Source organism: Epargyreus clarus, unplaced genomic scaffold, assembly GCF_041222505.1.
Source record: "Epargyreus clarus isolate Ecla_fem2 unplaced genomic scaffold, WU_Ecla_fem_2.2 ptg000029l, whole genome shotgun sequence".
NCBI classification, from domain to species: domain Eukaryota; kingdom Metazoa; phylum Arthropoda; class Insecta; order Lepidoptera; family Hesperiidae; genus Epargyreus; species Epargyreus clarus.
In genome coordinates, this window is record NW_027332235.1 from 4,116,832 (window position 1) to 4,133,084 (window position 16,253).

General features: G+C 33.7%; 1 protein-coding gene across 2 annotated transcripts in view; it reads left to right on the forward strand.

The window, feature by feature from the left end:
• Positions 1–15,835, forward strand: part of LOC140754242 (carbonic anhydrase-related protein 10) — a 67,656-nt gene extending 51,821 nt beyond the window's left edge. The window contains exons 5-12 of one of the 2 annotated variants that reach the window (XM_073089196.1): positions 541–732; positions 2,288–2,383; positions 2,798–2,864; positions 5,748–5,902; positions 6,727–6,864; positions 12,840–12,885; positions 13,678–13,765; positions 14,700–15,835. In XM_073089196.1, coding sequence (XP_072945297.1) covers positions 541–732; positions 2,288–2,383; positions 2,798–2,864; positions 5,748–5,902; positions 6,727–6,864; positions 12,840–12,885; positions 13,678–13,765; positions 14,700–14,724 — 807 coding nt within the window. In that variant the 3' untranslated portion in view covers positions 14,725–15,835. The remainder of the gene's footprint in view (positions 1–540; positions 733–2,287; positions 2,384–2,797; positions 2,865–5,747; positions 5,903–6,726; positions 6,865–12,839; positions 12,886–13,677; positions 13,766–14,699) is intronic. The other variant, XM_073089197.1, reaches the window with a different exon arrangement.
• The last annotated feature ends 418 nt before the right edge of the window (positions 15,836–16,253 follow it).

Genomic DNA, 16,253 nt, shown 5'->3' on the forward strand with positions numbered 1-16,253 from the left:
TAAGACTCTCGTTTATCAAAATCCTAATTATTTAAAGAAAAATAAAAAACATTTTTTATTTTAATGTTTAAATGTATATACTCGTAGAAAACTTTCCCATTACCATAATACTAAACATTTTATACCTAAAGATACTTTCAAGGCTCCATACGTCAAAATGAAAATAAAAATCTCAGTGCACTCATAAACTCACTCGTATCTTTTTTTTTTTTTATTTTGGGGGAGGAGACGAGCATGCAGTCCACATGATGGTAAGTGGCTACTGCCGCCCATGGACATCTGTAATCAACCCCAGATACGATTAGATATTCCCACCTGACGTCGGCCACAGATGCGCCGCTACTCCTGAGGACTAAGCTGGAACGCCTCGGAAAAGTATGTCTCCCTTACCACGCCCTTCTAACCAGAACACAGCAGCGCTTAAAACTTTTGTCATTAGGTAGAAATAGGTGTGGCGGTGCTGCCGCCGGAGTCAAACCACAAAGGGTTCTACCACCTTCAAAATCTAATCTATGTTTTATACGTCTATTCTGCCCTTAGGTCAGCGGTGTCCTGCAAAACACTGGCCAATCCCTGGTCTTCAGGGTGGAGAAGGACTCGAAACACCAGGTGAACATAAGCGGCGGGCCCCTCTCCTACCGGTACCAGTTCGAAGAGATATACTTCCACTATGGCATGGAAGACAACCGTGGATCTGAACACCAGATCGACCACCATACGTTCCCTGGAGAGGTATGTATTATATTGTAATTCAAAAATATTCAAATTGGGTAGATGTGCAGTGGGTGAAGAGTACGAAACCATCTCAAATATTGATGTGGTCCCGGGTTCGATCTCGGGTCAAGTAGCCATCGAAATAGTAAAACAGGGATTAGACCAGAATGTTTGTTTTACACATGGCTTTGTGTATGACTGTGAACACAAAATATGGCATCATTATATTATTTTAGGAGTTATAGCTAACCATGACTACCACATAGGATGTGATTATTAGGAGCTATAATTAACTAATACAGAACACGTTAATTAACGGTTCATGCGCTGTTGACATCAAAAGTTAAATTAAGGAATTATTTTGATTAATTTATTATAAGTATATTTTATTTTATTCAATATTAAAATGTTAAGGACTACAGAAGCGATTGTAATGCTAGACGTGTTGTGCGTCCGGGCGTGCATGAAAACCGCTGCGTGTGATAGTAGCCTTAAAACCTCAAAATTGAAAAGAGAATATAAAAATATTAATATGAAATATTAAACAGACAATTAATAACGGAACCTAAGTTCATTAAAAATAGCATGTATGTATGTAACGGAACTTTGAACTCGATATTTGCCCACTTTGAACAGTCCGATTAATTTAAAATTTTCAAAAAATTGTCAAGAACCGATGACAATACACGATTTTTAATTTAATTTTATCCCATTCTCCTCATCAGGATCGTCACGAATCAGGATTAAAGATTTTCCTCGTGCGATTTTATTTAAAAAACCACGTAACATAAATTAGACACATTTGAAAATCGAACTCGATATGATGATTTCATAATTAGAATTTAACCTAAATTTTGCAATTAATTATAACAGTACTTCACTAAACAAAACAACTTAATTTAAAATTGATCGATATTGGCAAACATTGAATAATTTGTCCCCGTTAGTTATTCAAGCTTAATCATGTTTAATTTATATCACTAATTAATTTTTAATGTTTGCATACTAGACGTGCCGCGTTTATTCATTTGCAATGTCAACAAATTACTAATTATTGCGATATTTTATTAATAGAACATAGTTTAATAAAGATTGGATTTAAAAATGACAGCATCTCTCTACTCAATCGTTATCAATAATATGTTTCCAGAAATACGTAAGGAGTTGCTATTTGATGTACATCTTTTTTTTAATTTTTATTAATATTACGGGAGTAGCAGACGAGCATACAGTCCACCTGATGGTAAGTGGCTACTGTCACCCATGGATATTTGTAATCAACCCCAGATAGGATTACATATTCCTACCTGAAGTCGGCCACAGATGCGCCGCTACCGGCGAGGACTAAACTAGAACGCCTCGGAAATGTATGTCTCTCTAACCACACCCTTCAAACCAGAACACAGCAGCGTGTAACACTACTATTATTACTTATAAGCAGACACACGTGTGGCGGTCGAACCACTAAGAGTTCTACCACCTTTAAAATAAACAACATAAAACAATTTAATTTTCAATAAATAATTGTAGTGTGTACTCACCTTCACAAATCTAAGATTATAAATATTTCTAGATCCAACTCTACGGTTTCAACAAAGAACTCTACCACAACATGTCTGAAGCTCAACACAAGTCGCAGGGGGTCGTTGGCATCTCACTAATGGTTCAAGTAAGTTCACAAGTACAGGGTCATCACGATAAGTCAACACGAATTGCATGTATGCATTAAAAAGGAATTTATTGCTTATTGAACTTAGATGATGGTTTAAGTAGACTCCGCATGAAACTTAGATGATGATTAAAATAGACTCCATATAGGTGCTGTTTTAGTTGAGCTCGATACGGACGAGTATAGGTTATTGTGAAGAATAATGTTACATTAGATCAATTTGTATTATATAATACCAGAAAGTGCACATTAAATTGCATGTATTTTACTCTTTAGTTAACTTCACTATCACAGGTATTCTAAATTGCAGATTATTATTATATTTAATTTTATTTAGAATAAATTCCATTTATTAATTATATTAATTTTATTTAATAATATATGGATAGACGCCTAACTTGTATTTTGTTTCAGATTGGAGCACCCACTAACAAAGAGCTGAGGTTAATCACGAATGCATTTGGAAAAGTAAAATTTCGAGGTTGGTATCTTATATACAGGGTGAATTTTTAAAACGGGCCTTCAGGGCCAAATCCGAAACTATAAGGATAAGCAAAAAATGCTGAAAGGAGTTACGAGGCCGATTTTGATAAAAACTAAAACTGCATCATTAGTTTTTTAAAATATGTTTTTCCCTAGCCGGGAATCGAACGAGTTCATTTTTAAAAAAAATACACCTTCTATATTACTCCCCCATCTGATAGTGTCGCTTATAAGGATCAAATTCTGGGAAGTAATGTTATGTGACAAATTAAAGGAAAAGGAAAATTTTGAAGAAAATACATATTTTTCCATACATTGCCATACTAATCCTTAAGGATTATACATAACAAATGATTTATGTGTAAATCTTTAGAAACATACGTAAGTCATACCATTGAAGAATTTGTTGGTTAATCAACTAATTATTCGATGTTATAACCGTGACATACGGCTTAGTATGAGAAAGTAATAGTTTGGCAAGTAAATTACCGCCGTTTTTAGGATTTATTTTTTAATAAAAATAGATAAGCAATTAAATAGTAAATTGTTATTGTTTGTTGTTTATAACTACGTTTCAACAGTAAATATAATTTTTTATATCTCTTTGTTTAGTTATCACTCGGATTTGACTCGAAAAAGACATTCTCGGAAATTGTCAATTTTACATCTGTATTAAACGAAACTCCGCCCATAACATGTTAAATCTATTATAATGGTCCTAAAAGTAACCTTAACTAAGTCGGACATAAAAATATAAATTCTTGAAGAACAAAACGTCCATTTCGAATGATTTGAAACATTGAGCCAAAAAATTGTTAATACGCGCAATGTTTAAATTGATGAATGGCGGGAACTTAACTGCCAAATTAATATAAAAAAATATGTATTTTCTTAAAATTGAGGCTTTTCCTTTAGTTTGTCATTTATCATTACTTCCCAGATTTTGATCCTTATAAGCAACACTATCAGATAGTGGAATAATATAGAGGGTGTATTTTTTTTTCTAAATGAACTCGTTCGATTCCCGGCTAGGGAAAAAGTTATTTTAAAAAAGTAATGATGCAGTTTTAGTTTTTATCAAAATCGGCCTCGTAACTCCTTTCAGAATTTTTCGCTAATCCTTATAGTTTCGGATTTGGCCCTGAAGGCCCGTTTTAAAAATTCACCCTGTATATAAAAAGTCGTATCTACTCCATAAACTACTTACATTACATATATTACAGTCAATCAGAAGACAGTAGTGAAATTCATAATATATCAGTACTAGGGGAAATGTGCCAAAAAACAGTGGCACTCCGGCAGTGCCCACGTAATTTTTTTTTTATAAACTTGAAGTAGCAGACGAGCATGCAGTCCACCTGATGGCAAGTGGCTACTGCCACCCATGGACATCTGTAATCAACCCCAGATAGGATTAGATATTCCTACCTGAGGTCGGCCACAGATGCGCCGCTACCCCTGAAGACTAAGCTAGGAAAAGTCTGTCTCCCTTACCATACCCTTCAAAACGGAACACAGCAGTGTCTAACACTGCTGTTATTAGGTAGAAATAGGTGTGGCAGTGGTGCCGCCGGAGTCGAACCACAAAGGGTTCTACCACCTTCAAAACTACACAGTTAAAACTACGTATGTATTTTGTGTGTAAATTATTATTATTATTGTTAATTATTTTTTAATTTTATTTGTTAATTATTATTTACCTTCTCATATATATTGTATATGTTGGTTAAAGTAACAGTGTCGCGAGTGTGCTTTTTCCTATCTCAAAAAATACAAACGCGCCTAGAAGCGCTTCAAAACCTGAAAGTGAAATTAAACTGACTGAAAGTATCTTTTTAGGAATAAGGAAGTCGCTAGTTCGACTATCAACAACAACATTTATATATTTCTAATTTAAAATCAATAAATATTATTCTTGATGTCAGCTGCTTATGTTTACGTATTGGGCCATACAATTGTCAATATCGGACACAATCCGCTAGGGGCGCTGATTGGAAATAGTATGGCCAAATACGTAAACAAATACCAAACCAGTCATATTTGTCAAAACGTAAAAACTCATGGTAAGGGTACTGTTCAATTTCGTTTATGCCTTTACTAAATATCAATTAAGCTAGAAGCATCAGTAATCGAAGAGAGTAGCTGTATTAATTACTGGCTAACCACATAATGCTTAGTGGCCATCAATAGCAATTGGTTACCGACCATCAATAGGTTTTCCAATAAGTACGAAACAAAAAAACGTTTATCTAAAGTTTGTTTTTATAAGGCATTCCAACTTAGTCTTAGGTTCATCTCATGGGGATGCCATGGCTACGTTACCAGTGATGCATAAAAAACATAACATATTTTACAAGAAGCATACAATTTTGATAGCTACCAAATTGGCGACGTAGCCAAACCGTCGCCAGATGAAGTATCTGTAGGTAATATACATTATACATGTATAATAGTAATATCACTTAGATACGTCATTGGCGACGTGCCCATGGCTTCCCAGTCAGGTCAAAGCTTTAGTCCTGAAGCATATCAGCGCTTTTAAACTGAATGTAGGCCTTTTTAATGTCATAAACAAGTATACCAGTTGTGCCACCACCGATAAAATTTTGCACCAAACTGTCCCACTGCTGGGCACGGAACTTCTCTCAGAATGAGAAGGTTCAGGCCATAGTCCACGGTGCTAGCCAAGTGTAGACTTCAGATACCATTCAGATTTTTTTATAAATCTCTCAGACATGCAGGTTTTCTCACAATGTTTTCCTTCACTGATAGTAATCATTAATTTATTTCTATTACGCTATGTGCGTAATAGAAATAATTAACTTTGAAAAAAAAAACTGAGTAAACCAAAGTATTACATTTAAATTTGATGGTGTAACAGGTAGCTCCTACCCCATCAAACATCTCCCCCTGAGCTCGTTGCTGCCGAACACCCAACAGTACCTGACGTATGAAGGTTCCACCACGCATCCAGGGTGCTGGGAGACTGCTGTCTGGATCATCTTCAACAAACCCATGTATATTTCGAAACAAGAGGTTTGTATTCGTTTTTCTTATATATAAAATTCTCGTGTCACAATGTTAGTTACCGTACTCCTTCGAAACAGCTTTACCGATTTTAACCAAATTTTATATGAATATTCAGTAAGTCTGAGAATCGGCTACTATTTATTTTTCGTACCCCGTGATAAGGGTTGTTCACCCTTAACATTTTTTTATTTATATGGTAACACAACGTTTGCCAGTGTACTGCTGACCCGACAATATATTGGTAAAGTTTTAAGGACATGTGGAGGTTTTTACGTAACTACTCAACAGATAGCGCCACTAGTATTTCTGAATCACGCTATCGAAGTTTTCTCAACTCGTCAACCTGGTGGAAGAGATTTCTTTCGCTTAAGTAAACTATACTGTCTTATGTACTTGTATATGTTTTCGTTATATGTATTGATTTCTAATAAATAATATTGCCCTCTGATGATACCATAACTACTTTTTACCTGCACTATGGACTTATGTTAAATAAAGTTTATATTCATATGTCTGAAACCATTTTGTGTTAAGTTCAATACAGTCCACGGATCTGTTAGCAATAAAATAAGAAGGTTATATGTGGAAACGGTAGTAATAAGGTTTTTTTATTAATTACTACATGATGACTACCTACATACCATCCGATTCGACAGTACCTATATACCATCTTCAATAATATTAAAAGTTAGGATTTTCCATGGAAATATAGATAATACCACGTATCTAAAAGAGAATCACTACTTTATTATTGTATTTATATTTCGTAAATTACTCACTACATGATGACTATGTGAGTATCACAACTCTATTGACGTATGTATTACCAGATGTTCGCGCTCCGCCAGCTGATGCAAGGGTCCCAGCTGTCTCCGAAGGCACCGCTGGGGAACAACGCCAGACCAGTCCAGCCCCTCCACCACCGAACTGTCCGCACCAACATTAACTTCAACAAACAGGGGATGCCAGTACGTATAAAATGACGAACAAAGTTAAGCAACGGTAACTGTGGTCCAGGTTATGATGGGTGACCGCTAGTTGCTAAATTTTCTGAGGGCACGTTAAGTTATCAACTATAATCTACTAGCTAGTCGAATGCAAATGAGTGATAAAAGGTGATACAGTTTAGTGGCCACCCATTTCGGATTACAGGCTCATAAGAACCTACGATTAAATTAAACGACTAATATATTGATGAAGACAAAGATAACATATTTTTTTTCAAAGTAGGATTATAAGAATCATTTATTTAAAGTCAATTTTCATAACATTTTATTATATTTAATTACATTAAATTACAATAATATTTAAAATCGATAATACTCGTATTAAATGTCATAAATGAAAGCTAAGAATATCAATATGATATTTGTCTAACAGTTCCATAATAATTGATAACATAACATAACAGATGATAACAATTGAAAGTCAAATATGCTCTACAAAGTACGGAATGTTACCTTTAATAAACATGTAGCGTATAAAACATTATAATAACTCATTAGACGCAAAACTTTCAAAGGAAAAGCTTTAATGCCAGCTTTCTGAGAATACCACTTTTAAAAGTAGAAACTCAATTAGTAGAAACATGGTAGAAACCTTATTTCAAAGATAAGCATGAAACATAAAAATAAATTAATTTATAATGGATTTTTATGACTTTGCATATTAAATAGGACAGACAGACATTTCTTGTTACAGCAAACGTATTTAGACTTTAGTTTGAAAAAACACTTTTCATTACCATCGTCATCAACCCATTTCTGACCCACTTCTGAGTACGGGTCTCTTTTAAAAGTGAGTGGAGTTTAGGTCCATGTGTGGCCGCATACCGTCGTAAACACCAGATGGTGTGGGAGGAGCCACAAGTGCTCCCCCCAGGGCAGAGCCCGATCGGGGCATCACGCTTGGAGGACTCCGGTTGTGTTCCGTTGGAGATCCCGGAGTTCTCCACCAAACGCTGAGGACGGCCAGGGGGGGGGGGGGGGTTTAGTGCGGTAAAAATCCCACATAACCCGGCGTCACTCCCATAGCGTCGGGTACCTTTTGAAGGTTTCCCCCTCGTCAAAAAAAAAGGGGTACAGATGTGCGTGTCTGGGATTCGACGCTCGAATCTCCCAACTGAGATTGAGAGAAGCCAAGTTTCCAACCATTAGACTATCCGGACTTTTTCTAAGTTTTTGATTCTTACACTAACATACTACAGTGTTTAAGTCGTACTATTTATGAAAACATCACACATTTAGCTAACCGCTAACCTTCGCGACCTAAGTTTAATCTTTATATATATATATATTTCTTATGTGCGTGTGTATGTCACTGAACTCCTCCAAAACGACTGGACTGATTTTGATGAAATTTGTTGTGTGTGTTTAAGGGGTCTTGAGAATGGTTTAGATTCACAATTTAGTCCGTGGGAAAAGGTTTTTGTGCATGAGTTCACGAAGGTTTCTGAGTTGGTACAACTAATTTTTGACAGTGGCGCAAATGTCATGTTACTTTTATTAAAACGCGGGCGAAGCCGCGGGTACTACTAGTTTTATTATAAAAATAAATAACATATCTACGAGTATGTATTAGTATCTACGAGCAACGTTCTCAGAGATGCAAACTTGTTAGTAAAACATTCATACCTAATGAGCGTTTAACATATCGTTTGACCTAGATACGTGTATACACGTGTACATACACGTGTAAGCCTATTACTCAGTTTTAATGAGCAATTAAATGCACTTAAATATGTCACTAGCTAGTATATCTGCCATCAATACGAAACTAAGAAGGTGGTAGAACCCTTTGTGGTTCGACTCCGGCGGCACCATCGCCACACCTATTTCTGCCTAATAACAGCAGTGTTAGACGCTGCTGTATTCCATTTTGAAGGATGTGGTAAGGAAGACATACTTTTCCGAGGCGTTCCAGCTTAGTCCTCAGGGGTAGCGGCGCATCTGTGGCCGACCTCAGGTAGGTATATCTATTTGGGGTTGATTACAGACGTCCATGGGTGGCAGTACTCACTTACCATCAGGTGGACTGCATGCTCGTCTGCTACTCCTATATTATAAAAAAAAGAAACAGGATTGGACTACTATCTAAGATTGGCAACACATACGTTGCTACTCATGAAGACTAAGTTGAAACGCCTTGGAAAAGTATGTTTCCCTTACCACAACCTTCAAAGCAGAACACATCAGCATTGAACACTGCTGTTATTAGACAGAAATAGTTATGGTAGAAGTGGTGGTGCCGGAGTCGAACCACAAACGGTCTAACAATCCCCCATATTGATAATAAAAAACAAATTTTAATTGAAACCAATATTTGACATTTAAAAGTGAAATTCTTATTGTTCCCAATTACACAATCTCAGTTAAAACCAAGCAAAAGCAAGCTATAAACACACCTATTGCATCGCTATACTTCGTAGTTACGAAACTGCAAATAATCCTGCATTTCTACCCCAATAGACACCCGAAACCGCAGCGCCGTATTAAATTAATTAATGGAGACGGGTTCTAAGTAAATTATATTTTACGTCTCGGCTGTAGTGGCTTACGAGATTCGGTGACGATTTACTGTTTCCAATGCGGTGAACTTGCAACACTGATGTCCTTTGAATTGTGGCTATTTTTAGGCAAAATAGAAACGGGACTAAGTTTAGTTTGTATCTGCTTTAAGTAGCCTCTCTGGCATGTGTAGATTGTAGATCGTCTAATAAGTTGGGATTTATTTATATAAAAAAAGAAAAAGAAAATGAAAACGAAAAAGAAACAAGAAAGGTTTTGCCGAATAAATTACTTTTATTGGCAAATATATAAACACAATAACTCAAAAAAATAACACGAACTACAATATAATAATTTTATATCTACAGACATAGAGCATGTCAGACACGTGCCGTAACAGACAAAAAGCATTATCCCATGTAATGTGTATTGAGGTTGTTATGACCATAACAAAGCCATGCAAAATCACTTTCTCGTTTAAACTGTCAATATCTTGTACTTAATAAAAAGCAGTGATAGCCTAGTAGTTAAGAAACCGGCCTCTCGATCGGGCGGTCCGAGATTCACATCCCAGACTCTGATTTTTCAAAGTTATGTGCGTATTAGAAATTAATTATCACTTGCTAAACGGTAAAGAAAAACATCGTGAGTAAAACTGCCTGAGATTTATAAAAAAATAATCTCAAAGGTATGTGAAGTCTACCAATACGCACTTGGCTACTGCGGTGGACTATAGCCTAATCCTTCTCATTATGAGAGGAGACATGTGCCCAGCAGTGGGATAGTTATGGGTTGATGATGATGATCTTGTACTTATAGAAAAATAATAATTTGCCTGTCACAGACCGTTTCTGGAACGTTCTATGTCTGTATACATATTTATATTAAAGTACTTTATAGCCGCTAGGGCGAAAAAAAACTACACATCCTTCAATCCACTAAATCAATAGATACTTTCGTGCTTTTAAAACATCAATGAAAATTTAACTAAACACGCCTAATACCTGAAAGTGAACTAAACCGTACCACTCCAGTTTAAACTGTAGTTTCTCAGTGCCTTATCGCGGCAATGAATGGGCTGAACTAAGCACTGTGAATAAGCACAATAACAGTGCTTAGTTTGAAAGCAAGTGTTGGCTCGTTTAAACTTGTTAAACTGATACCGGGAATTTAGTTATTTTCTTTTAACTTTTTATTAGTTTACTTTTTTAGATTCTTATAAGGGTTTTTGGTACTTAAAAGGGTTATTTTAATATAATATAATGTGGCTTGGATTTGAATAATAATTATCATTTTAAATTAAAAATAAATATATATTAATGAAAATTAATATTTAATATAAGCTAGTTTTAATGTAACTTTTAATTATAAACAAAGCAATATAATAAATAATAGTTACCTTAACAAATATATTTCATTAAAGTCGTTAAAATGCAATAATTATACAAATAATTTGAGTCAACGTAATTATAAAATATATTTAAATTACAAAAATATAATAAAAAACATAAGATTTTTATATGAGCATATAAAATTAAAACTTCGGTCTATAAATTAAGTATTCTACACATTCACGTATTACATATCTACGTTGCACAGTGCACACCTTTGCAATGTTGACGTAAATTTTCTTATCGCGACAATGAATGTGTTAAATAAGCACTGTAAAGCACAATAATGGTGTTTAGGTCCAAAAGTTTCAACTGTGCAGTGGATAACAGGTTAAAGCTGTAAAGTTATTCAGTGGCATTCGGACTATAAGTTCTTTTATTATTTTTAAGGCTCCGTACTTGAAAGGTACTTATAAATTAATTATCACTTGCTAAACGGTGAAGGAAAACATCGTGAGGAAACCTGCATACCTGAGAGATTTATAAAAAAATCTCAACAGTATGTGAAGTCTACTAATACGCACTTGGCCAGTGCGGTGGACTATGGCCTAATCCTTTCCATTATGAGAGGAGACTCATGCCCAGCAGTGGGACAGTAATGACTTGCTCATGATGATGATGACTTAAAAGGAAGAAACTGAACCCTATTACCACACAATTAAAAGGCCTTCGCTCCCTGTTCGACAGTCACAGGGCTTTAATCTCTTGAACTTTAATAGACACTTGAAAATTTAAAAAAGTATATATTGCTATAGCCGTTATAAAAATAAATAAATAAAATAAAAACATTAAAAACAAAAGTCGCTATAAACAAAACTGTTTTTTTCGGCATTTTACGAACTATTGAACCGAAATATTGATATATTTGTAGTAAAAAATAAATTAATTCTAGGTTAGGTAGGATGTTCAGTCTTTTGAAGACCTTAAGTAATAATTAAGACACCTTTTTTCAGTATATATACATGTGTTTGTTTTATATGTTTATAGTACACGACACGTACCAAAGGTTCCATAGCTAAGAATGAAGAAAACGCAAAACAAAAAACAAAACAACTAAAATTGTACCTCAGACTTTCAACACAACAAAAAATGTACTGTATTATATTTTAATAATACATCCCTAACTTCAAGTCACATCCCTTAAACTACTTGCTAGATAAGACAAAAAATATTGCTCTTTTAAATTTGAATACCATTGCTCTTGTACAAAATGCATGTATATTTTATATGCATGGTTATTTCATGTTAATACTAAAGTAAACATACTTCTACGTGCATATAAATGTTATCCATGACTTGGAGAGGCCACTCAGAATTTAGTGGATTGCGTGTCTACGTTTTTGTAAATAATTTGCAAGTACTATCTTGTGAATAACTTCTTTATTCTTTAGTGAACATGTTTAAGTCGTAGTATGAGATACTACTTTACAAATATTTATTTACCCAGTATATCATAGTTCTTTAGTGTGACAAAATTAGACCATTATTTCATTGTATTTTTTAAACGCTTTCTACACTCACAGCCCCACACTAGTTCCCATTGTCGTGGATGCCATGGACACACACATAGACAAATACACAAACACCCAGACTCAGAAACAGAAATCTTAATTTATCATTTAGATGTCTGTCTGGCCGGGGATCGAACACGGGACCTTTTGCGCGTCAGACCGGTATGGTGACCGCTCCGCCACGCGGGTCGTCAATATTATATCAATTTGATTTTTAAATCGGGGATTGGGATTCTAATCGCGGTTTGATCACAGATTTTTCAAAATTATGTGAAAGAAAATTGTGAAGAAGCTTTACACCGGAATTTTCACATAGGTTTCTCATTGTTAGTAGTCAAAAATATAGAAGTTGTAAGAACACTTTGAGAATAACACGAAAAAATAATATGTTATTAAAAAAATACATTGAATTTCAGGTCGGATGAATCTGCAACTAGCCGCTACAAAAAATATTTTTATTAGGTTAAGAAATAAAAATCTATTTCTTGATAAAATCCCTTTAAAAAAGTACTTAATTAACTTAATTTGTTCACAGGTTTCAAGCAACTGCCCAGACATGTATCGCAATATGCATTACACAGGTATTTTCATAGCTTTTTGACTCTATAAAAATCTATTGAAATTTTACATAGTCTTAGACAAATCCCTTCGCATGATAACTGTTCTGAGGAATGACTTTTTTCTTCTTAAAGCATTTTTGATATCCACATACATTTTTATAATTATTTACATACATACACATTAACAATTTACCTACTATCTATTTTTTTTTATTTAAATTCGCCAGACTACAAATTCTTTCTAGAATTTCTCTGTACAAAATTATAGTCAAAAATTTTTTGCCTGTCTGTCATTTCTTTACCTTTTTATCTTTATATTAATATTTAAATCGATTGAATCCTTGTGGAAAAGTCTTATGGAAATGTAATTATTTAGAACTTTGAACCTGAATAATACAAAATGTAGGTACTTGCGAACAATACGCCGCATAATTCGCCAAACATTGATGATCATGTAGTAACAGAAGAATAATCCTAATTAATTTATTATGTTAATTCTATGATCCGAATTCGCACTAAAAAACCAACAGCCCGCGGAAATAGGTAGATGCTCGTCGTTCTGTTACGTCGTGCTCGCGTCTATTCGTCTGTACTTGGCAAATATATAAACGTTGCATTAGAATTGAAGACGTATTTTGAACAGAGGTACATTTTATCCCCAAAATTGGTGTTAACTAAAACAGGTGTACAAAGTCTATTATTTCGCAAGTCTCATTATTTCTGAAGCAAAGTCTAATTATTTCTGTACTTTGTATCAATGGCGTCCACAGCTTTGAATATTAGCGTTTAATTACTTCTTATTGAATGTTTCAGCACGATATTCCCGCAAGGCACGTTCGAAAAAAAGCGTTGCATGCAAACGAAAGAACCATAACACTACTCGTATATGTCACAGAAATAGGTATAGTTACAGCACGATAGTTTTTCTTTGTTGAAGCTTAATCACATACAAATGATACGATGTTGAAACGTGCCACGTTTGGACGTTGTCGTCGTGATTTTTTACATGGATTTCAACGACTTGACATTGTTTAGCGATACGTCTGAATGTTAAGATGTTGTATCGTGGGACGTTTCACCGTCGTGTCGTGATTATTTACGATACATGTCGTGGATTTTGACGACATAATTCACGACACGACGACGATATGTGTTTTTACGTTCGTTATTTATGATTAATCCATCCATTGTTTTGCCTACTAAATATCGACATTTGACAATTTCTGTATACTGCAAATTGTCTTGATGTTTGTTAGGCAAAATTTTGATAGATTGAGTATTAATAATGTAGGTTGACCAATAATCTGTAGCATGTTATAAGTAAGCATGTATGTACACATAATTGAATGTTTCTTTAGTGCTGTATTTGTTGGCTGCTTAACTTATCAAAAACTATTTAAATTAATTTAGGTGTAAAAAGGTATGTTTTTGAATTGCACGTAAGCTTGCTTTATAAGTTAAAATTTTGCACGTATTGTTTTTTAAGTGTACCTTTAAATTATGTAGTTAGAATATTTGATAAGTCGTATCTATAAAGTTTATGGTTTTAATTAATCAGAGAATGTGTCTATTTCTAGTAAATGTTTTGTTAACGACGGTTTTAATAATGTATTAATCGAATTTGTGCCTAGCGAAGATCGAAATTTGACAATTCTTGTTAAAGAGATTTCTTCAAAATTCGATATTTGGTAGGCAAAAAATTAGATTGATTATATTAACGGCCGTTGCTCAGTATCAAGATACAAGTAAATTGATAAACATGATGATTAAGAGATATAGGGGGAACAAATTCGGATATAATTTGAACCAATGTATATTTTTTACAAAATTTTCAGCTACTCAATGGCCCAGGGAACATAGTATGCGGTACAGGAGCACAGAAGACTTGGCGATGCTTTCACCAAATTGAAAAATATTTATAAAAAAATCAAATCAAAATGTATGTCATTTCTTATAAATATATTTTATATATTTGTCAAGTTCTTTGGAATGATCTAAATATTCTGTACTTACTATTTCCCTTAATTCACGATTTTATTTATATTTTTATAAATATAAACACATTTATTTTTTAAAGGTATTTAATTGAATTATTGTCATTTTATGAGAAAATATCGGCATATAATAGTTAATGTAGAGCTGACAAAATATATTCCAAATGCTTAGTTTTTGACATAGATGTCGCTTTTGTTACTGTTGGTAAACCGTCAATTGTGTAGACAATATCTTCCTTGTAACTGTTAAATCTAAAACTTAATGTAACAAAACTATTATTAAAACGAATATATAAAATCTTCGCTAAAATTATGTATTATTATAATATAACAAATAGTTTTAGAAATGTAGACGTAGCTGTAAATAAATGTAAATAATTATACCCATACTTATAATTCAATTAATTGAATAATCATTCGTCCACACTGTAAAGTGTCACGCAAAATAATTAGGAATAAATCTGATCTGATGTTTGTAAACTTTTCTCCATATTTTTTTTTCAAATTTTGTAAAGCGTAATACTTAAGAACATACAAAGGAGAATTACATATTATAATTATTAAAATTATTTGTAATCAATTGCTTTCGAAAAATAAATGAATTCAATTATATTAATCAATTAAATTTGTAATAAAATTATAATACTATATTATACAAAGAGGCTTATGAATAGTTAAGTAGATTAGATATAATTAGATGACATAATTATTTAAAAATAATTATTATATGTATAAAATGGCATTTATATCAAAACTCCGAAAGTAGGCAATAATAAATTTTGAACTTTTGCAAAAAAGAAAGCGTAAAGTCCAATATAAAATATATGTTAAAGCAACGTAATATACATAACATTACATATGCCTAGTGGTTATACAACTACTGTATTTAACTGTAATGTACCAACGGAATTAAATGTTGTAGAAATAGATGCTGTGTTGTCTTAAAAAAAGCGAAAATAAAATTTAATAAAAGTAAATTGTATTTTTACTCAACCCAACCTCGAAATTTATATTTTTCTACATAAACCTAAATCTAAAAGGTGAAACTGATCATTGGCGTTCTGCCAAAAACTCAGAAATAAAGTAAAAATATCGCTATCAATAGCAAATATTGGCGGAAAACGTATTTGCTAAGATATTCTTTTTGCGTTATTTCTGTATGCAATGAAATAACTGCACATTCATATGAATATTTACGTCATCAACTCATTGCTTAATACCTAAGAAAACATTATGAGAAATTTTACAAAGCTGCGAGTGCCGTAAAGATCTTTCTTACGAGTTTGTGAAGCTCCAACATGGCTAGTGTGGTGAAATGTGGCTTGAAACCTTTCTCATTCTGAGACCATACCCGTGCCGTGCAGTAAGACAGAAATAAATACAATAGACTACAAC